This window comes from Mustela erminea, chromosome 10 (assembly GCF_009829155.1).
Source record: "Mustela erminea isolate mMusErm1 chromosome 10, mMusErm1.Pri, whole genome shotgun sequence".
NCBI classification, from domain to species: domain Eukaryota; kingdom Metazoa; phylum Chordata; class Mammalia; order Carnivora; family Mustelidae; genus Mustela; species Mustela erminea.
In genome coordinates, this window is record NC_045623.1 from 79,477,477 (window position 1) to 79,500,190 (window position 22,714).

The 22,714-nt window shown below is 52.2% G+C and overlaps 1 protein-coding gene across 3 annotated transcripts; it reads left to right on the forward strand.

Annotated features, from left to right (window-relative positions):
* Nucleotides 1–503: 503 nt before the first annotated feature.
* On the forward strand, nucleotides 504–15,480 carry HEYL (hes related family bHLH transcription factor with YRPW motif like). 3 transcript variants are annotated; one of them, XM_032301864.1, is made up of 5 exons: nucleotides 504–656; nucleotides 7,019–7,085; nucleotides 8,115–8,198; nucleotides 9,331–9,412; nucleotides 12,506–15,480. In XM_032301864.1, exons 1-5 carry the CDS (start codon nucleotides 577–579, stop codon nucleotides 13,177–13,179), a joined length of 987 nt encoding a protein of 328 aa, XP_032157755.1. In that variant the 5' UTR covers nucleotides 504–576; the 3' UTR covers nucleotides 13,180–15,480. The 3 variants fall into 3 exon arrangements, with proteins under 3 accessions (XP_032157755.1, XP_032157757.1, XP_032157756.1); XM_032301866.1 differs by having other exon boundaries at nucleotides 567–656; nucleotides 7,023–7,085; XM_032301865.1 differs by lacking the exon at nucleotides 504–656 and adding an exon at nucleotides 6,021–6,205.
* Nucleotides 15,481–22,714: the final 7,234 nt, after the last annotated feature.

The window sequence follows — 22,714 nt, forward strand, 5'->3', positions numbered from 1 at the left end:
TCCCTCCCACCCCGCCCCGACACACACACACACACATTCCACATGCCTTGGACCCCTATGGGAAAAGCTGCCAGAGGGTTCTTGTCAAGCATCAGACCACAGCCACCCCCACCAACCTCACCAAACCCGATGTGTCTGACTCTTCCCAGAACCCCAGGAGGCAGGAGCCGACGGGCTCTACCCTTGTAGAAACTGGGACATCCCCGAGGGGCGCCCCCAGAGACCCGCAGCGCCCCTGGTGAATCAGGGACAGACGAGGACCCCCGGCTTCCCCGGAGGTGGGCCTCCAAGGGCACCTGCCCAAGGCCACCCAGCGCGCCGCGGCCAGGGCGGCGGAGCGGAGCCGGACCTCCCAGCCGTCGGAGGGGGCGGTGACCGCCCGGGGCCTTCCCACGGCTCGGCCTGCGCGTCACCGCGGGGGCGAGGGGCGCCGGGGCGCCGGGGCTGCGGCGCAGGAGAGGGCCCTGGGAAAGGGCGGCGGGGCCGGGGCGGGCCGGGGGCGGGGCCGGGGGCGGGGCCCCACTTCCCGGCCGGGAGCGGGCACGGTCGCTCTGAGACCCAGAGCCTGTGCTCGCCATGAAGCGGCCCAGGGAGCCGAGCGGGTCTGACAGCGAGTCCGACGGACCCATCGACGTGGGCCGCGAGGGCGAGTTGAGGTGAGGGCTGGGATGGGGATACTGGGAGTGCCTGGACGGGTTCAGCGGGCCTTAGGACTCTTTCTCCATACGGCCTCAGGAGACGCAGGTGTGGGCGAAGGCCCGCAGGTGTGTGTGTTGGGGGGGAGGTGCGAGTGGGGGCACGTGTGCAGCGTGGGCTGTGACACGCACGAGTGTCTGGATCCTCTGCATTTGAGGCCCAGGGTGCCGGGATGGAAGTGGAGTTCAGCTCTGGGGTTTCATGCCCAGTTGGTGATAGTCTTTCTGTAGAAGTGCCAGGTTGAAGCTATTGGAGAGGAGTTTTGCCTGAAGATCTTAGGAAACCTTCATTGTTCCACACCCCCGCTGAGTAGGCAGAATAGCCATATTTTCTCTATTCTACCCTAGCTTGGGTGCACTTTCCATCTAGTACACAAAAGGCTCACAGCGGGGAAGGATCTCCTTCCCTTGAGCAAACTGGACTTTGGAATGAAGGTTTTGGTACCGAAGAAAATAATAGCTGACTTGCCAGTGCAGGGGCCTAGATTCCAATTCCAACACTCTTTCTAATGCACACCCTGCTGCCAATGCCTCTCAGCTCCTGGTAAATATTCTGACCTGCTTCAAACCTGTGGAACGAACTCCACCGGCACCATTCCACTTTCCCCAGTTCTGTGAACAATCTAAGCTTCAGTTTCCTCATCGGTGGAATGGGTATAAATAACAGAACCGATTCCAGGTTTACCGGGAAAATCAAATAAGATGATGCATGTATGTCACGGGCTTAGCAGAGGGCTTAGCACATAGCAAATGTTTAATTCGTGTTACGCACCCAACATGTGATGCCCAGAGCCCTGAAAGAGCAGCAGGAACCAAGTGGGAGTCTGCAGACCCAAACCTGCCACCGACTCACCATGTGACCTTCGGCTGTTGCTTTCTCTTTCTGAGCCTGTTTCCTCATCAATAAAATAAAAGGAAGATATGGAGTGGGAAATGGAGGGGGGCTATCTGATCTCTCCTGACTCATCCAAACCTGACTCTCTAGAACAATTTGAAAGGGGGATTCAGTTCATCCTTAGGGATGTTTTTGAGCAGACTTTATCATTTCAGTGACTTCAGTTTTCTGAGACCAGGAGATCCTACCTCAAACACAAATCCTAGTAAAATGTTACCAGTTTCCAAGTATTTATAGCTTATAACAGGATGTAAGGTAATAGATATCCCCCTTGAATCCTGTACATTAATTGGGTTTGGGGATATATAATACAATTTCCTATGCTACTTATTAGCATTCTTAAACTGTTTAGCAGAAATTGCTATTTAGAGAAGCAATTCTCTGAGTCTGGGCCTGCTAGGAGCAGGGGAAGGGCCCAGCACCATGTGGTGGTAGTGGAGGGGGTTCTCAAATTCAATGTCATTGGGTCTTCATGAATCAGAGGCATGAAATTGATGCCAGAGAGCTGGCTCTGTCTTCCAAGAATTTGCATTTTGGCCAGTGACCTGCCAGGTCACACAAAGACCATGGACAGAATGGAAGATGGAAGGAGAGACAGACTGTGGGCTGTGAGGGCATCCAAGCAGGGAGAGGTCACTTATACACAGAGGGATCAGGGAGGGCTTCTTGAAGGTGGTGGCATTGGGGCAACGGCCTAAAGGATCGGTGGGCAGATTTTTCCTACACGGCATTTTGTCTTTTTAGCCAGAGCCTTTTTAGTTAGAGACTGTCTAGATTCTTAAAGGAGCAGACCCTCTCAAAGCAGAGAAAGCAGTTGGACATCTGGCAGAGGCTGACTTATAGACCCCTCTTTGTAGCACTCACCAAAGGGCCCTCCCCCCAGCAGACATCAATGCTTCAATTCAGGGTGTGCTGAACGATGCCTGCTGTGGCCCAGACCCTGGGCTGGGCGTGGGGGGCCCAGATGTATCCTGCTAAGACTCTGCCCTCGGGGAACTCTCAGAGAAGAAGAGCTTCATGTACAAAGAGAGCCAGATAAACAGTGGCAAGGGCCACAAGAGTGGGGCAGCCAGGCTCCCCGGGGTCAGAGGCAGGGCGCAAATCCCCCACACTTGAAGACGTGAGAATAAGAAATACGGTGTATTCCATTGTTACTGTGGGCGTCTGCCTGATGGCGGCATCTTGTCCCATATGAGAAAATCACCCACAGATCTCCTATCTGAACCCAGCAATCCCCACCCACCCCCAACTCCGCTGACACATGCTGGGTCCCAAAGGAGAGTACAGCTTCTCTCTCCCCTCCCCCTCTGTGAACATTCAGTGAACACCTGTCATATATCAGGCACTGGGTCGGGGCCTGTGGATCTTTCTTACATGATTTAAGGCACATGGTGGCCTTTGATGTCAGACCTGAGTTTGATTCTCACCACCATTAACATGGGCATTTCTGGACTTCAGATTTTCTTCCTTACAGCACAGGGAAGCTAATACCTACCTCACGGGGTGGGGGTAGGGGGGGCTTTGATGAGGTAATGTTCCTAAACTGCACAGCTCCCTGATTTAGCCCAAGGTAACTTCCAATAAAGGCTGCTCTAGAAGGGGTCACCATTCAATTGGAAGCTGCCATGTTCACAAGGCAGCTTGGCCTAATGAAAAGATCAGGAGCCTGATGATTTGCTGGGCATGATTCTTTTTTTTTTTTTTTAATTTTATTTATTTATTTGACAGACAGAGATCACAAGTAGGCAGAGTGGCAGGCAGAGGGAGAGGAAGCTGAGCAGAGAGCCCATGTGGGGCTCCATCCCAGGGCCCTGGGATCATGACCTGAGCTGAAGGAAGGGGCTTTAACCACTGAGCCACCCAGGCACCCCGCTGGGCATGATTCTTAACTGTTTGTGTCTCTGTCACTCTATCTATCAAATGATTATTTTTCCTAATGTGAAATAGCCCCAGTAAGATTTAATTCAAAGGGCGGTTGTGCAATAACGGAGACAAGTGAATGTTGAAGTACTGTCTAGAACAAGGAGTACTGGCTATGGGACACACATGGTGGAGGAGGGGGTGGCAATACGGGGTACACTGGGAAGAGTACTGGCTTAAAAGCCAGGAGACTTGGCTCCAGTTCTGGAATTTCCTCTAATTTGCTGTGTGGCCTGGAACAGACCCTTCCCCTCTCAGATTTGCAAGTGGGCTCAGCGCTCCTGAAAACCCTTCACTGGGGATATCATGATTCTGCCTTTGGTTAATGCAAAATGAGTGGAGTCATCTATCTGTAAGGGTTTGGGGGGGAGTGCCCCAGGGAGCCTGAGGGTGAGTGCTGAGGGCAGTCAGGACTGGCAGCCAGACCACCTAGAATGCTGCTCCCCCCGCAACCCCACCCCAAGAGACCTCCCCAGAAATCTGGCTAGGGACCACTGAAGGTCCCTGGAGCAGATCTTGGTGGTCGGCATATCTTCTCTGGGTCCGTGAAAATCTGCCTTATTTTCAGACTGTCAGACAAGAAGCTCTCACACCTCCCCCCAGTGTCAGGGCCAGATCACAGCCTGGAAGTGAGCTCTGGTTGAGCTCTTGGGAGCTTTAAGGATAAGGGGACTGGAGGGCTATTCAGACAGACAGGAAATAGGAATTAAGGGGGAAAACAATGCTGATTTTGGAGCCAGAAGACATGGATTCCCATGCTGGCTTTGCTCTTTAGCAGCTGCGTAGGCTGGGCAAGCTGCCTTTGGTCTCCAAGCCTCAGCATCTTCATCTGTAAAATGGGCCTTTTGTTAGGCTCAAAGGAGGGAAATATACGTAGTGATGCCAAGAAAACTGTGAAATGAGGTTTGCCTGTGAGATATGGGAGTTGGGGAAGGGGATAATGCTACAGAGAATGAGTGACCAGGAGAGTGGATAAAGGGATTGCAGAGCTATTGTGTCCTACAAGGGGTGTGCCAGGCTCCTACAGATGGTCCCTGAGGAGGGATCAGGCTGAGGGGCAGTGACGTGCACAGTGCTAACCCAATACCCCTAGGGACTCCTTATCCAGTCGGGAGGGGGGGGGGCAGACAAAGGTCATGTTTTAGTATCCCTTGGCTCTTGGGGCTTGTCCTGAGCATAGCTTTGTAAACAAGCTGCCCTACAGATCTCAGGATCTGGCCATCTGAGCCCTGGACCTAGCTTGCTGGGCCATTCCTCCCAGGAGCTTACCAGCCTTTCTCATCCAGATGTTTGGAAGGAGATGCCCTTTTCCAGATGTAGCTGGACAAAGCCAGGGACATAGCAGGGGGATTTGATCACTGTTGATGTGAACTCTCCTGCAACCTTCTTTCTTTGAGCACTTGATGAAAATGATCTAGCCTCTCGTGCCAAGAGGATAATTACATGGGCTGGGACCCTCCTGGTGAGCCACATAGGCCCCCATTCCACAAAGGCCTGGGAGGTAGCATTTATGGTGTCAATTCTCTGGTCCCCGGTGATGCCAAAGATGGGGGCAGGAGGAGGGAGTGCAACCATGAGCTCTGCTGTGCTCCAAGCACTGGCTGGGTACAGGGCCTGCAATGGTGAATGAGACAGACATGGTTTGTGACCTCAGGGAGCCTACGCACTTGCTGGAGAGATAGACATTAATCAAATAATCACATACATAAAAAACAACAAGTGGGCATCCATGCTGTGAATGCAGGATGATAGGAGAGGGTAGATCAGGGGCTATCTAATGGGAGGAGGGATGGCAGAAAAGGCTCTCCCTGGGAAGGTGGCATTTGTGTTGAGATCTGAACAGTGGTAGAAGGTACTAGCCAAGAGGCTGAGGCTTGGGGGTGGGGAGACAGGGAGCACCAGAGAACTCTAGGCTAGGGGAACAGTATGCGCAGCCACAGGAGGAGTAGAGCGTTCACAGGCTGCAGCACACAGAGCAAAGGAGGGTTGAGTCTAGGAGGTGACAAGAGCCAGCTGGGCCACCTGGAAGATGACAGCCTTGATCCTAAAAGCATTGGGAAGGCCCCGAGGAGTTTTAAGAGAGTGACAAAATCAGATGTGTATTTAAATGATCACTAGGCCTGTTTGTAGGGGGTCAAAGGGGTGCAAAGGGACCCAGCGATAGACTCTTGCAGCAGTCCAGGTGACAGATGACAGATTTTGTCCTCTGAGCAGGAGTGGAAATAAGTAGGACAGAGGAGAGATGTATCTCACACGGAACGGGCATTTTTGGATGAGGTGGATGAGGACAGAAGAGGAATCAAAGGTAGTGGTGGCCAGGTGGCCTCACAGAGCTGGGAGATGGGATGCCTTTGCTGAGATGGGAGCCCCTGGGGAAGACAAGGGTGGTGGTGGAGCAGAGCCAAGCTCACGGGTACATGCTCAGATGTGTGGCATTTTGCATTTGGAAATGGCAGGGGAGTCCCCTTGACTAAAGTTATTTGTTGCTAGGGCATCTCCCCCTGGGAGTGTAGTGTCTGGACGGCTGGGGCCTGGCTGACCGTGTCCAGTCTAGCCCTGGACCTGAATGGGACCTTCGGGGTGTTGGCCAAATGAATGGCCCTCTGTGCAAACCCGCGAATCCCCTGTGTTCCGGGAGAGCCTCTGAAGCAGGAAACCGTTAGCGGGGCGAGCTGTTGGGCTGGAGAAGATATCGGTCAGTCGCGGCAGGAAAGCCGTCCCCCCCCTCCCCGGGGTGGGGGGCCGTTGCTGAACCTCCTTCCGGCAATGGGGACTCCCCGGGGTGCGAGCAAACATCCATCCTGTGCCAGGCCTACGGAGGGGCGACCCGACGCGATGCAGGGTTGTAGCCTTCGGGGGAGGCCAGGGCAGCGTCCCGAGAGTCCGAGGGGGCCTGTGACCCAGATGCCGCCTCCCCCTCGCCCGGGCCGCGCTGCGTGGGAGGAGGCGGCAGCTGCCGGCGGGGCGGAGGGCGGGCGGCGGGCGGCGGGCGCGCCCGGCCCGTGGGAAGCGGCGGCATCTGCTCTTTCCACGCTCTTCCCAGCGGCTCCCTCTGAAACCCAACCCGCCGGCCCGGCCCCGCCGCCGCCGCCGCCGCCGCCCGTGCCCTCGCCCGCCCCGCCCGGGATCGGGTTGCAGGAGCGCGGCGGCCGGCTGCGGTTCCCCGACGCCCGCGGCGAGGGGCAGGGGGCGAGGCCGAGCGGATCGGGCCCAGAGCCCAGCGACCACCGCCCCCCGCCCCCCCAACCCCGCAACCTCCACCTCAGCCGTCGCGCGACCCTGGGGCGAAACCCAGCGCAGGGGCGACTTGGCTGGGGAGCAATGGGCCCCCACCCACGCCTGCCCTGCGCCGCCTCCCAGCCTGGGAGTCTTCGGCCGCTGCCGCGGAGACCACAACCAGCCTCGGAGGGGGCAGTGCCCGCCCACATCCCTGCCTCCTTCGAGTTCAGCCCGGGTCAGGGAGATGGTCCCTGAGCGCTGAAAAATCAGCCTTTCTCTTCTTCTGCAGCCAGATGGCCAGGCCGCTGTCCACCCCCAGCCCTTCGCAGATGCAAGCCAGGAAGAAACGCAGAGGGGTGAGTGTCTGTCTGGGCAGAGTTGCCCATCCAGTCTTTGCCCTGAGTCCCTAGGGCCTGGTCAGGAGAACCCAAGTCAGAAACATCACCCCCATCCAGACTGCCTGAAGGCCAACCCTGGCTCTGCCGAGCTAGCAGAGAGACTTTGGGCAAGCCCCCTAACCTCTCCCTGCCTCATTTCTTCAGCTGTGTAACTGGGCCAGTGAGAGTGCCTACCTCACAGGGCTATTTTGAAGATTAAATGAATTCATGTAATACACTCAGGACACCTGACACGCAGTTAGGCCTTACTGTTTATTCTGGCCTCCCCTTCTCCTGTCCAAGACCAGAACTTTCATTTTTTCTCAGGATGCTGGGTGGGGGAACAGAAGAAGGTAGCTCCCTGACTGGCTCTCTGCCACCTCATCCCAGCCCCCACCCTCTTATGCCCCCAGGATGCAGCTGTGCTTCTGCCCTGGGCGTCCAAAGACTGGAAATGGGGCAAAGACCAGCCCTGCCACTCACTTAGGCCAACCACTTCCTTCCAGTCCTCATCTTCATCTGTAAAATGGGGGTCATAATGTCTGCCCTGCTATCAGTATTCAGCTACCAGTAGGGGGAGGTGAGAATGAGGTTGTGTGAATGAGAGAGAGGCCTTCCCAGCTGGAAGCAGTGCCTGTTCACCACCCAGCAACTGAAGGGGTAAGCTTGGCCGGCGGAAGCCCTCCGGGGCCTGCTGCGGGGCTGTGGCTGATGTCCCCGTTCTGATGGGTCAGTCTCCTGCTGTGCCTGTGGTTGAGCATTTTGAACATCACCCCTCCAGACCGCGACCAGAGATTGGAGTTTCACTCCCAGCTTTGCACTGCCTCGCTGTGTGACCTTAAGCAAGTCACTGCCCCTCTCTGAGCCTCGGTTTCCTCCCTGCTTACGTAAGAACAGATTTCCCTCCCTCACAGAAGTATTGTGAGAGAAGATATGAGTCAGTGTCCCTCAAAGCACATTGGAAACCGGCGAAGTGCCTGTGAGTAAATTCCTGTCATTGTGTTTTAGATCATAGAGAAACGGCGCCGAGACCGCATCAACAGCAGCCTTTCTGAGTTGCGACGCTTGGTCCCCACCGCCTTTGAAAAACAGGTATGTGATACTCCTGTTGGTGCCAGAGGAAACCCCACACAGGTGGCATGTCATACTGATTGGCAGCAGCTCCTTGACGTGCTGCTGCCTCATTTGCTGATACCTGTCACCTGCTGGTATCAGCCAGGGAGAAAGGGGATAGAAATTTATATTGACTCTGGTGTCTCCAATGTTGGGGCTTTCTTTCCATCACCCCTTGACAGGAATCCTCAAAATGACCTTAAAGGGTAGAGACGATTATGCCCGTTACACAGATAAGGAAACTGAGGTGAAGTACCTTGCACTTGATCACATACCTAGGAGGTCACAGAACAGAACTGGACCACAGAACTGTGTGCCTCTAGAGCCCCCTCACCCTCTGCACTGCTGACAGTTCCAGAGCTGTTTGAAGGCGGAGCGGGCTGCTTGGGGTGTGAGCCCCCTGCCACTGCCCGTGTGGGGTAGGAGTGTGGCAGTGGGAAGGGAGTCAGATGGAGAAATCAATCAGACAGTCTCAAAGGTTCTCCACCCTGTACTCCAAGGCACGGTCATGGGTTATGTGACTTCCTTTACGCTGGTGAGAACAAGTCGGTCTTTCCAGAGGTGTTTGCTGAAATTTTCACAGGCCCAGCCATGACCTAGACCTGGTCCCTGCCCTTAGGAGTTCACGGGGAGAGTCTGACCCTCAGATTTTCCTTAAGAGACCAGGGGATGCTGGAGGCATAGCAAACATTGTTCAGGAGAAAGAACAGGGGAAGAGGAGGTGCTGTGGGGCTAAGAGGGTGTGAGCTCTTAGGAGGTTGGCGAGACCTTCAGGGGAGAATGTGCAAGTGAGAAAAGGGAGCCAGTGCCCACTGGGGAACAGCCCCATTTTAAGGGAACAGGCAGAGCAAGGTAGAAGAAGCCAGAAAAAGTCAAGGGAAGGAGGGGTTTTGGGAAGGATGCTTGGCAGTGCAGGGGTGCACGTGGACTGAAATGGGAACAGAAGAGAATCTGTTCGTTTTAGAAACCTTGGCCAAAGCAGAAGGCTGCCTGCAGGCCGTGGTGGAGTGGGAGGAAGATGGGGACCTGGAGCCGGTGAGGGCTGATGACCACAGGGAGGGGAGCGAGAGGTCAGCGGGAGGCCTTCACATTCTGTCTTCTGTGCACACAGGGCTCCTCCAAGCTGGAGAAGGCCGAGGTCCTGCAGATGACAGTGGACCACTTGAAAATGCTCCATGCCACTGGTGGGACAGGTACCCGTGCTTTTCTCTCCGGGGAGTCATTCATGAAACACGTATCTGGGGGCTAGGTCCTGCAGATCCATTGGTGAGCAGAGTAGACATGGTCCCTGGCCTCAAGGAGCTCACGGTCTGTGGTGGGGCTGGAACAGGTCCAGGGGCAGCAGTCACAAAGCCTGGCTTGGCTCTCTCCTTTCAGCATTGTCCTCTCTGCTGTCAGTGTCCCCATTGGTCCCCACCTTGTCCTCAACTCTGCTTCTTCCAGCCTTAGCCCTTGGAGGAGCTCATCTACACAGACTGTCCCTACAGGTTCCCCACCTTAACCCCCACCCTCCTTAAACCTTAGCCTGAATGAACTCTTTCTTACTGGGGTCCCAGTTGAAACCTTGGCAGGGGCTGCCTGAGATGTTAACCCACAACGGTTTACTGGTGTGCCTTGTGGGCTAGTGCTGGGGTCCTGTGGTGTCCTTACCAGCACTGGGACCATAGGTCATGCTCACAGTTGAAGATCCGTCGTGGGATTGTAGTAGAACCCAAATGTAACTCGTGCTGTTATTTTGGGCTGGTCCATTACTGTGAAGTCGTGGAACTGTGGCTTTAAAAAGACTTCTGGACAAATGGAAATTCTGTCTGCATGAAGCCTATGTATTTTGGCAATTTCACAATTGAGAAATCTTGAAAGCTCCGCAGACCTGGGCCACAAAGACCTAAGTCCTAAAACCTTAACTTGACCACCTTTGGAGGGGTCATTCACATTTCAAGTGACCCAGCCTGGTGCTTCTCCAGCTTCAGTGAGCCACAGTATCCTCTGGGGGCAGACAGCTACGGGCCACACCCCAGAGATGCTGAGCCAGGTGGCCTGGCCTGGAGGTTAGGAATTTGCATGTTTAGCAAACACGCACGATGACCCTGATGCAGGTGGTCACTTTGAGAACTTCTGCCAAAGGAATGCATGGCTAACAGCAAACACTTCTGATTCTAATCAGCCAGTGGGGGAGAGCTCTCCAACTACATTTATGGGTATCCAATTCAAAGAAAAATAGTGACTAATATTTTGGCCAGCATTTTATCGTTTCAAAATGCTTTCACCAATATTATCTCATTTGATTTTCACAAGAATCTCGAGGTTAGGGGTTGTTGGCATCCCCCTTCTCTGGCCAAGGGCTAACGGAGGACAGGACTGGCTTAGAGCCCTGGCTTTGGGTTAGAATCCTGAATCGAATTGATTCAAATCCCATGAATTGTGAATTTGGCTCTATTACTTGCTAGCTTCATGACCTTTGACAGTGATTTAACTTCTGTGTGCCTCAGTGTTCTCATCTCTAGAACAGGAATGATAGGATTTTTCTGAGGATTAAATCAGATAATGGGAATTGAGTGCTTTATAAGAACTCAGAATATGTTAGCTGAAGAAGAACAGCAAACGCAGAAACTGAATGGACTTACTCAAAATCACAAGTATACAGCCAAGGAAGGTCTTGCCCTCAAGGAGGCCTGACTCCAAACACGGTCTCCTGCAGAGCTGCCCCTCTGTGGGAGCCTCAGCCATTAGCCAAGGACCAGATGTTTGCAACCAGAGTCATGAGGCCAGTGCTCATTGAGGCTGGTCTGTCTTTGCACGGAGGATGGTTGGGAGAAGGGCAGGTAGAAAGGCAGTGAGAACTGAATACCTCCGTGGCCAGGCCACCTGGTCAGACCTCACTGAAACCAGTCAGATTGAGTAAGGATCCCAGCCTGGTGGCGGTGGCCACTGAGGACCAGAGTCAGGTCCTGCTTTCCTGACCACCCTGCAGGTGAGGGCACAAACTCACATACCTCCAAGGGCCAGGCCAGTCATACGCAGTTGAGCCCTGAACACAGGTTTGAATAGTGCAGGTCTACTTACATGCAGAGTTTTTACACTAAGTGGAAACATTTTGGGAGATTTGCAACTGTTTGGAAAAAAAAAAAAAAAAGGCACACATACCACATAGGCTCGAAATATTGAAAAAATTAAGAGAAAGTTAGGTGTGTCATGAATGTATAAAGTAAACAAAGATACAAGTCTGTTTTATCACTTACTACCTTAATATATACACACATTTATTACTGAAGTTAAAATTTAGCGGAACTTCCTCATACAAATCCTTTCAGATCATACACGGTGCCATTTGCAGCACAGAGAGATGTAGACGTAAAGATGCGGTGGAATTGTAACTTTATCAAGTTAACTGTGGTATGTACATACTATACTCCAGGAATAATTTCCTAGCTGCCTCCTGTTACTCTTGCAATGAATTCACGTGTTGCCAAGTATCTGCTTAAGACCGCAGGTGGCACGAATCATCGTGCCTGAGCTGTCCGTCTTTCCAGACTGCTATCACAGTAAAAAGTGATCTCTGGTAGTTCTCATTACTAGTAGTTTTGTGGGGAGTCAAAAGTTTACTCAGGTGTTCAACTGTGCTGGGGGAGGATCGATGCCCCTAACCCCTGTGTTGTTTGAGGGTCAAGTGTAAATGAGGGCTAACTTAGAAGTCAAGGATGATTTCTGTCCACCGTTGCATTTAATTCCACCTGCACGACCCTGTGCGGCAAGTATTACTCTATGTCCATTTTACAGCCAAGGAAACTGAGGCTTAGAGAGATTAAGAGACGCATCCACAGTCAAGCCACTAGTTAAGTGGCAGAGCTGGTATTTGAACTCAGCTCTCCTGGCCTCCAGAGACCTCAGGCGACGGTATGACACTATACTGCCTTCTCTGAGGAGCCCCCCACTGACCTGCCCTGAAGGCTGCGGCCGCCACCTCCCATGGGCACAGGCCTTTCACGCCTGACAAGTATTCACCTAAATGACATTATCCTGGTCACCATGTTTCTTCTTTGCATTCATCATAGATGTTGATGAAAATGGTACTCCATGTTTTATCATGCTTCCTAGTTCAGTGAACTCATTGGATCCTCACAGTGTGTCCCCTCTACCCCACATAGGGGTGATTATTCCCACTTTATGGAGGTGGAGACGGGGTCTCGAAGGAGTGAGGTGGCAGGTGCAAGGTCACACAGGCCTGACCCTAGGATCTGCTCTTGGCCCTTGCCTGGCCCACACCCTCACCACACCTCGCTTTGCAGGATTCTTTGATGCCCGAGCCTTGGCAGTGGACTTCCGCAGCATCGGTTTTCGGGAGTGCCTCACCGAGGTCATCAGGTACCTGGGGGTCCTGGAAGGGCCAAGCAGCCGTGCAGACCCCGTCCGGATTCGTCTTCTCTCGCACCTCAACAGCTATGCAGCCGAGATGGAGCCTTCTCCCACGCCTGCTGGCCCCCTGGCCTTCCCTGCCTGGCCCTGGTCCTTCTTCCATAGTTGTCCAGGGCTGTCAGCCCCGAGCAACCAGCTTACTATCCTGGGAAGAGTGCCCGGTCCCATCCTGCCCAGCGCCCCCTCTCTCGCTTACCCCCTCCAGGCCCTCCGAACCGCTCCTGTGCGCAGAGCCACTGGCACCATCCTGCCAGCCCGCAGGAATTTGCTGCCCAGTCGAGGGGCATCTTCCATGCGGAGGGCCCGTCCCTTGGAGAGACCAGCTGCTCCCCTGCCTGTAGCCCCCAGCATCAGGGCTGCCAGAAGCAGCCACACGACACCCCTTCTACGATCTTCTTCCCCTGTACCTCCTGGCATTGTGGGGTCCCCTGCTTATGTGGCTGTTCCTGCCCCCAGACCCTCTTCCCCAGGGGCAGCTGGGAGGCCAGCAGGAGCTGGGCCCCGCCACTCCTGGGTCTCTGAAATCACTGAAATCGGGGCCTTCTGAGCTGGCTTCTCCCAAGGAGCGAGGAGGGTTCTTTTTCCAGGAGCTCTAAACAGTGCTGTCTTCTGCCCTGCTTCCTGACCTGGCTCCTGTCTGTGATGGCATTTCCCTTACCCATCAGAGGCCCCTTCCTCCTTTGGCCCACCTCCCCTCCTCACTGCCCATCCCAGCTTGTCGACCCAGCTCTCCTGGAGCTGTTCTGATCTCAGAGGCCTGGTCTCATTTCTTACCTGGGACAAATAAGTCCTGGGAGGGCCCCGACAAGCGTCGCCCAGACCCTTTCCTGTCCCAGCACACAGAGAGCAGCAGGCACGAATCTAAGGTCTGGGAATAAAGCTTGACCCTAAAAGGCACAACAGCCTCAAGCTGGCTGCTTCTCTAGAGAGTTCAGAATCCAGCTTGTGCAGTGACTGGTTCAGCCTTCCCAGGCCCCCAGGGCTAGGACATAGTGTCTGCCTCACTTCCGGAGACCGTAACAGAGCAGGGGACACAAAGTGGTCTCTGGGGAACCCCCATCTGCCCCTGTCTACCCCACTGTAGTGGGCCACAGGACAGGAACCCCCGTCCACCGCAGCCAAAGCCTGGGGGTTAGGGGCCCAGCATGGCCTGCTCGGGTGTTCTGTCCCACTGCAGACCCCTCCCCTCCAGCTAAGCCACAGTTCCCTACATAGAGACTGGGAGGTTTCTGGGCAGCAGTAAAACTCCAAAACAGGAGGTCCTTACCAGCAGGCCTGGGACAGCACTCCCAGACAAGAGCCGGGTTTGAGTGGAGAACACAAAGGCTCCCTGCCTCTCACCATCCTCCAGATGCCTGATCCCTGTTGGGTGCACAGTGCGGAGGGTCACGTTCCCATGTGATGGCGCCCCAGGAGGAGTCCTCTTGGGATTCAGCACCAGACGTTTGTGCTGCCTGGTTTGCATCCGGCTCGCAGAGCCCAGACTGTGGGACAGCCAAGGGCTGTCAAGCTGGACAAAAATAACTGCAAGGAGGGGCGAGAGGAAGGACAGTCAGAGGCGGTTCGGCCCTTCAAGGTCACACGGTGGGTCAAGGGCCTGAGATCCTGTTCACCCAGGATACCATGCAGCTGGCTCTGCTCAGAGGCCGTTTCATGACCCAGCTCCAGCCCTGGCCACTTGTCCTCTAGCAGAAGGAGCAAATGGCCTGGCCCCCATTCCCAGTGGAACAGCAGAGATCAGACAAGATCGGGGCAGACACGGGACTGACGTTCAGCTGGACCCGTGTTGCCAGACCTGTTGTTGAAATGTAGAGCCGCGTCTGTGCTTGCTGGCAAATATCTGCTTCCCTTGAGGGCTCCCAAATGCCCTCCTGCCCCATGTGGCTTTCCCCCAGGACCCTGCACTGATCAGTGCCAGGCTGACCAGAGGCTACGGTGTCCTCCGGCCGGCAATTCCTTGGTGCTCATTTGCGCTGGTTGGTAAATACTTCTTTTGAATGTCACCCCTGGGAAGATTCTTTCACTCCCGCCTTTTGATGGGACTACCCTCCCCAGAGACTAAATTGAGGAGATCCTTGGGCTCAGACATAGAATTTGCTAAAACCCTGGTGAAAGGGCCCTTTTGGAGAAATGGGACAGAGGGCAGAGATCATTTAAATGACCCAGAAATCTCTTTTGAAAACGCAAATTCCTCCAAGAGGCATGAAGAGCTAACATATTCAGTGTTCGTTCAGATTTCTGTGTTTCTGGATGCGTCTGAGACGTGCAGCCTCAGGGAGTGAGGGCAGAATCTCAGGGAGTGGGTCACCAGCCAGGGGGGCTCCTAAGGGAGACAGAGAGGGAGGGCAGGGCAAGTCAGCAGACTGCCAGGACTTGGGAGAGAGGGGCAGGGGGAGGTGGCAGAAGGCAGAGCCCGACTTCACCGTTGTCATAGAGGGCAGGAAGAACGGCTGCTGTTCCTAATCATTCTCCACCCCAGCTCCCCCACCCCACGGCTCTCTCTGCTCCCAGGATACCAGTCTGGGCTCCAGTCCCGCAGTTTTGACAACTTCATAACCTGAGAAGATGGGAAACCCATTCCCACATTTCTGGGACCCAATTGCAGAAGAATCTGTTGACACCATTGAAGGAGTTGGAAACAGCCCAGATCTTTTCAGCATCTGAGTTGATCTTGGGTTCATTTTCCCCAAGAGATGGCAGGTGGGAAAGGTGACTGTGTATTCGTTTTCGTGGTTGAGGACTTGTATCTTCTGTTTTTATTCCCAAGCCTTTCTGGTGTCCCCGACTCCTACCCCCTTGCTGGGGCTGTAGCAGACATCAAATAAAATTGTTTCAGTTCTTCTAAAAACCTCTGAAAGATTCTACTTCTTGAGATCTCTGGAGTCCATCCACTTCTCTCTGAGCCCACGGCTATCTGCTGATCTGGCCACTTCACCTGTCCGCAGATCACTACCCTCCACAAGGTCACCTTGCTTCCCTTTGCTTTGTCACTCAGTTCCCAAGGCAACCAGAGAGAGCTTTAAACGTGCAAATCATATCACACCAACCCTGGTGTAAAACCCAAGATAAAGACCAAGCTCTTCTCATCCCACCAGTCACTTCCAGCCAATTCTAATCTCATTCGCTGTGCTTCTGCCACCCTGGCTTTCCGTCATTTCCTAGACATTCTGGCCTGTCTCTAGGACTTGGCATACACGGTTCCCTTGCCCCGAATGCCCTTCCCCTACCTTTTGCATGGCTGAGTTCTTTATACTCTTGGCTTAAACTCACCTCCTCAGAGAAGCCTTCCTTGACTACTGTGCTTGAATAGTTAGCGCATCTATCTCAAAGTCCCCTATTCTTTCCGTCCCTGAGGCACTTGCCATCGTGCATCCGCACATCTGTGTGTGTTTACTTCTTGATTGACCGTGTCCCCCACCAGCACATAAGCTCCGTGAGGCCACGGGTGGCTTGCTCCCTGCCCTGGATCCAGTGTCAAGCACTGTACCTGGCTCTAAGTTGGTGTTCAACAAATATTTGTTGAATAAATGAACTGAGGAGGTGAGGAATCTTCCAGACTCAAGCTGCTGGATGACACAAGGCCTCGAGGGGCGGACCCCCGACTGGCCGACTTTGCGGGGAGGCTGGAGAGCAGAGTGAGAGGCAGAGCCAAGGGACTGGAAGTTCTGGCAAATGGTGAGGAGGCTCTGGCCAAAGAAAAGTGTGCGTGCCCTCGCGCTGGAGCACACACCGTCAGCTGAGCACAGGCACAAGGCCCTCCAGCACATGTTGTTCTCCACTCTTGCCCTGATGGATCTGGCTTGCGATCAATCTGACAAACATTTGCAGAGGTCCGCTCTGTGCCAGGCCAGGCGTGGGAGAGCCAGGGGTGATGAGCATACCGGTGCTCCGAGGCCTGGGACCTCTGTCTGGCGACGGTATGCTGAGATGAGAAAGGAGGGGGGCCTCTTGAGATGGCTCAGGGGACCCAGAGGGGATGTCTGCCTCTGCCCATCGTGGCCACGGTGGTGGGGACAGCTGGGAGAAAGGCTTCCTGAAGGTATACCAGAGGAGGCATTCTACCAGCACAGGAAACCTCTGTGCAAAGACCTGGAGACATCACGGGCTGCCCTGTGAGTTGATTCTAAGTCGAGCATGGGCCTTTGGCAACAAAGGAAAGGCAGGCTAGCCGGGGCACTGAAACCAGACTTCCTGGGTTCAGCCTTCACCTCTGTCACATACCAGGATTGTGGTCTTGGGCAAATTACTTAACACCCCTAAACCTCAATTTCCTCATCAATAAAATAGGGATGAGGCAGTAATGGCAATAAACTGAGTGGTAACTATGTACCAGGCACTGTTGGTAATGCTTTTCTTAGAGTGTTCCCATTTTACAGATGAGACAACTAAACCAAGACACTGTCTCCTGAAGTTAGATCAAATGGGGTAGCACACAGAAAGCCCTCAGCCCAGGGCTTGGGACATATGAAACATGGAGTCAGTCTTAGCCATTGGTGTCATTAATGGAAAGAGACTGGATCCAAATTGGTGGAAACCTTGGACACCATGCAGAGTTTGGACTTTAGCTTCTGGGCAATGGAAGCCATGGCAGGTTTTTCCAGGTGAATGCCAAGGTAAATGCCAAGGTTGGACCTATTTAAGAAAGTCTTGCTTGGGGTAGTAACTGGGAGATTACAATACTAATCAATGTTCCAGACTCAAGTCTACCTATTCATTGGAAACACTTAGATGTTTTCAAAAACATCAGTGCCCAGGCCCCAGAGATGACGATTTAACCTGTGTGCAATAGCCCAGACATCCCATAAGGAGGTGTGAAGGAGAGTTGGAATTTCTTTTCCAACATAAATTTCCTAGTCAACATAAATTTCCATTCAGTAGGTGAATTGGACTCTAGTTTGTGAGCCTAAAAAGAACCGATACTTTCTGGGAAACAAAGCAGAAATTAATTTCCAGATGGATGTCTCCGTCCCCCAAGCCCCTCCTAGTCCCTGGCCCATGGTAGATGTCTAAGAAACATGTTGTGTTGAAAGCTTTGGGGATTTGTAATTCATTCAAGGGTCATTGAGTATTTTTTTGACTTTGTGGAAAACTCAAGATACTAGCTTCCTTCCCTTCCTCCTGGGGAAAAAGTGTAGGAAAAACCAGGCCTGGGTATCAGCTGATTCTATTCATAACAGTAAACATTGCGAGCCCTTGACATTCTCATTATAATCTTCCCTATAGTCCTGGGAGCAAGAACATTATTATCCCCCATTTTACTAAAAAGGAAATTGACACAATTTTTTAGGGAAAGCACCCAAAATTTACAATACTAATCAATGTTCTAGTCAAAATGAAAATGAAGATCTGTCTGATTTAGTCTAAACTGGTACAGGACACTGTTTCCTGCCCAAGCTGCCTCCTGTTACAAAGGGGAAGACATTCAGTGGTAGGCTTGAAGGACTGGTGGGCTGGACTATTATGTTAGCCTGGGAAGCCTTCATCCCACCATGCTTTTTTCCTCTGTGCTAGTGAAAATAAGGCTTGGCTGCTGTAACAAAGAGGCCCAGCAATAAATAACTCAGTGGATGAAAGAAAACAGAAGCTTATTTATTTCTTATGTAACTGCCTGGTGAATATTCCAAGTCAGCCAGAAGCTCTGCTCAATGCAGGCATTCTAGAACCCAGATTCTTTCCATCTTGATTCCTCACCATCCCTTAGGGCATTGTGCCTTCCTGGTAGAAGTGAGGTCTCCATAGATTCAAGCCAGCAAGAAGGGAACAAGAGCCTGGTATAGGCATGACCAGTCTTAAAGTCTAGACCCAGGAGTGGCATGTCTATGTCTATCCATTTCTCTAGGTGAGAACTCTGATGGTTGGCCACATCACACTGCAAAGGAGGCTGGGAAATGCATTTTAGTCCTGTTCTCTGCAATAGGTATGAATGGATGTTGACATATTGTCTCTATCGCTAGGCCCTTACCACCCAGCCTGGGAGGGCCATTGGAAGCTACTGACTCCCGTGTGTGTGTGTGTGTGTGTGTGTGTGTGTGTGTGTGTGTTGTATACACGTGCACATACATCCACACATGCATGATCTGGAGGTCAATTTGCTTTGAGTTTAAGGAACCAAGTATAGACAGACACTCTATCTACCATCCTCTGATTCCACAAGGGTAGGTTAAATACCTTCAAATGGAATTGTGTCTGCACTGGGCCCAGCACTCCAGAGAACTCCCCCAGAAAACACACTGTAAGAGTAAGAGGACTTGTTGCCAGCGGGCCTCACCCACAGGTGATCAGCTTCCCCTGGAGGGACTGTGTGCCACACGGGGCCTTGAGGGCCTCTTTCCAGCATCCTGGCTCCCCACTGGGGTGGAGGCCCTGTGATGTTCATACCTTCCCGGACCCAGACTAGTTGTCCTGTTTGTTTCTCTTCCAGTTGCCAGGCACACAGCCTACCTGGAGCTCTGGTGAAAGGCCGGGCCTCACAGAGCCATGGGTTCTGTTTGTGGTCGCTCATGAGTCTCTCTCATTTGAGTCTCTCATGAGTAGGGTTTCTGAGATGGCCCTCATTAATTACTTGACATTGGTGGGTGAAGAGGGGCCAGGCATTGGGTCTCCAAAGACTTCAGCTCTCAGGACTTTTTTTTTTTTTTTTTTTTTAAACTTCATGTCAGAGTAGAAAGCAGCAGGAGTATCATTCAGCCCATGGATCTCACAAAGCTGACTGGCCAACCTCAGGGACCAACTTGAGCCCAAGGGCCATTTTAAAGTCAGGGTTGACTCAGAGCTTTGGGCAAAATCTGGGCTGCTTTGCTCTGCTCAAGGAAGTCCAATGTGTCACACCCCAGCCCAGGCACCCAGATGCTCTGTTGGAGCCTCAGTAAAATAATGAACAACTCCAGCAACCCTAAAAGGAATCAGTCAATGAGAAGGAATGGTAAGAATGCTCCACAAAGCACAGCATGTTACATTTCAAGAGCCTTCAAGGGCTTTACTTCACTTATGCCCCTTGACAATTTGGTCAAGGGACCCAGGGTAGGAATTATTATTTCTGTAATGCAGATGAGAAACCCAGTCATATTTCAGGCACAGTAATTAGCCTCCAGATCAGAAAAACAGCAAATGGCAAAACTTGTTTGGAAACTAGTAGAGAGTCATGGTTCATAAGCAGGCACACGGAAGTCCCAGAACATCATCCAACCATCACTGAGCACTTGTCCTATGCAAGCTCCATACCAGGTACTTTACCTGGTACCTATACCTTGGTACCAGGTACATGTGAGGTCTGAGTTTGTCTGCACAAGGTCACAGTTTAGTTTTTGTTTCTATTATTATCTCCATTTTACAGGTGAAGAAATAGAAGCTCAGAGAGATTAAGTGACTTACCTGATGTAACACAGGTGTTGGGGGGCAGAGATCTTAACTGCCAAGTTCTACAGCCTACTTAAGTGCTCCATCTTCTGTGCTCACCCCTTCCACATTTCAGGGTGGGAGGGGTTCCCAGACCTCCACAAGGATTCCTGGCTTACACCTCAAGGCTTTGGCCTCACACCCATCGGTATCAACTCAGGACATAGAAACCAGCTCCCTCTGCCTTCTTAACCAACTGAGCCACCCAGGCGCCCCTCCGTCTGCCTTCTTAACACAGAGGGAGTGTTGACTATGCACCAGGCACTCATCTAGGTGCTGCGATACATCAGTAAATAAAACAAAGCTCCCAATTCATGGAGGGAGACGGATGATAAACACCTAGACAAATACATAAATACATGGAATGCTTGATGCGGAAGAATGATGGGTTGGATAAGGGAACAGAGAGTGGTGGGGGAAAGTGCTATTTTACTTAGGATGGAAGTAGGGACTGACACTAGAGGGGGGGCAGAGAGAGGAGAGAAGGGAAGGCAAAGAGGGTGAAGGAAGAAGGAGGGGAGGAGAGGGAGGGAGATATGCAACTCTCAGAGGGCAGGGCATTCTAGGCAGGGAGGATCAAAGGCTAGTCCCGGAGTCCAGTGTACCTGGGGTGTAGACAGCAGGGGGAGACAAAGTCTAAGAGAGGTGGGGGAAAGGTCATGGGAGAATGTTAGATTTTACTCTGAGTGAGGCGGGAAGGCATGGGAGGGTTAGTGTCCAGAAGACTCTTGATCTGGTACATATTAGGAGTCACAGTGTGAAGATCAGACTGAGCGTGGACAGGAGTGGGAGCAGGGAGCCCATGTAACACTTCTCCAATTCCAGTGACCACTTTCACACCACCTCAACTGCCTACTCCCACAGAACCCACCATCTCCAAGAAAGCTCCTCTGGAGAATCCTGATTTTTTTTTTTAAGATTTTATTTATTTGTTTGACAGAGATAGACCACAAGTAGGCAGAGAGGCAGGCAGAGAGAGAGAGAGAGAGAGAGAGGAGGAAGCAGGCTCCCTGCTGAGCAGAGAGCCCGATGCGGGGCTCGATCCCAGGACCCTGAGATCATGACCTGAGCCGAAGGCATAGGCTTAACCCACTGAGCCACCCAGGCGCCCTGGAGAATCCTGATTTCAAACATCCCTTTCTCCAGCTACCATGTGCTCTCCTCCACGCTCCCTCTGCTCAGGCTTCCCATGACAAAAATTCTTTAACCTCAACAGTTCTTCAAACGGTTGACCCCACCACCCTCTCCCAGCCATTGGTCACCTCCTGGTTTCACTTCTTTCCTTCACTTGTTAAGGCCCCATGGACCCTCATATCTGTAACCACCCCTTCAAATAACCTCAGTCCTTGTCCCATCCCTCCCTTCACTGCAGTCATCAGGTGTGGAGCAGACTTTATAATGGCCCCCATGACCCCATGACACCCCCGCCTCCTGGTGTCCATACCCTATATAATCAATCCTATCCACTATGTGAAGGCAGAACTTGTGACTTGGTTCTAATCAATAGAATATGGTAAAGATGAGAGGTATCACCCTCATGGAGAAACTACAACCTATGACAAAGGTGATGGGAGTCCCCTCCCCCCGCCCCCTGTGGTTATCTTACCTAACGTAAGATTCTGTCTTGGCCATCTGGAGTAAGAGACTCTCCCTGGATGTTTGATGAAGTCAGTGGCTGTGTTGGAGAAGCCCATGGGCAAGGTGCTATGAATGGCCTCTGGGGCCTCAGGGGCATGCTTCAACTTGCAGCTAGCAAAAAGCCAGGGCCCCATCGTATAGTACAAAGGAGTGAATTCCGCCAACCACCTGAATGAATTTGAGAGTGGATTTTCCTCCAGTTGAGCCTGGCCAGCACCATAATCACAGTCTTCTAAGACCCTGAGCAGGGGACCCATGTAAGCCATACCAGAATTCCTGACCCACAGAAACCATGAGGCAATGAATATGTGTTGCTTAACACACTCAGTTTGTGGTAATTGTTACACAGCAATGGATAATATACCAGGCAAGACCTGAATCTGGGTTACAACCAACTTCTTGCCTGTTCTACACCTGCTGGACAAGAGTCATTCAACTGACAAGAAAGCCTTTGGTCTGATTTACTCACAATCAGAAATTTCACATGGCGGCCCACTTTGCCTCTCCACCCGCTTCAGCTTTCGGCAGTAAGCACATTACTACTTGGCCTCTCTCCTCACAACCCATTTCCCTTCCCTGTCCATTCTCAGAAGGTGATCATTCTTTATTCCTCATGTGGAATATGGAGGTTTGGGCAACCTTGAGAATAGTGTTATTTTCTAAAAAGCAACAAAATCAAGGTATCATTTACATACAATAAAGTTCACTGGTTTTAAATGTGCAGTGTGATGCATCCTGACAAGATACACACTCAGGACATCATAGTTGTGATATAGAACATTTCTGTTACCTAATAAGTTCCCTTGGCATCATCTGGAGCTACCCCAGCCCCTGGAAAACATTGATCTGTTTTCTATTGGAGTCTGGCTTCCTTCACTTTGCATAATGGTTTAGAAAGCCATCAAGTTCTGTGAATAAGTTCCTTCCCTTTTTCATTGTTTAGTACTATTTCACTGCGTGGACGTACCACAGTTTTTTTTTAAAGATTTTATTTATTTATTTGACAGACAGAGATCACAAGTAGGCAGAGAGGAAGGCAGCGAGAGAGG

Coding starts and splice junctions, on each gene's coding strand:
- HEYL (XM_032301864.1), top strand. CDS start 577: ATGAAGCGGCCCAGGGAGCCGAGCGGGTCTGACAGCGAGTCCGACGGA. Junction 7,086..8,114: donor CCAGGAAGAAACGCAGAGGG/GTGAGTGTCTGT, acceptor ATTGTGTTTTAG/ATCATAGAGAAACGGCGCCG. Junction 8,199..9,330: donor CCACCGCCTTTGAAAAACAG/GTATGTGATACT, acceptor CTGTGCACACAG/GGCTCCTCCAAGCTGGAGAA.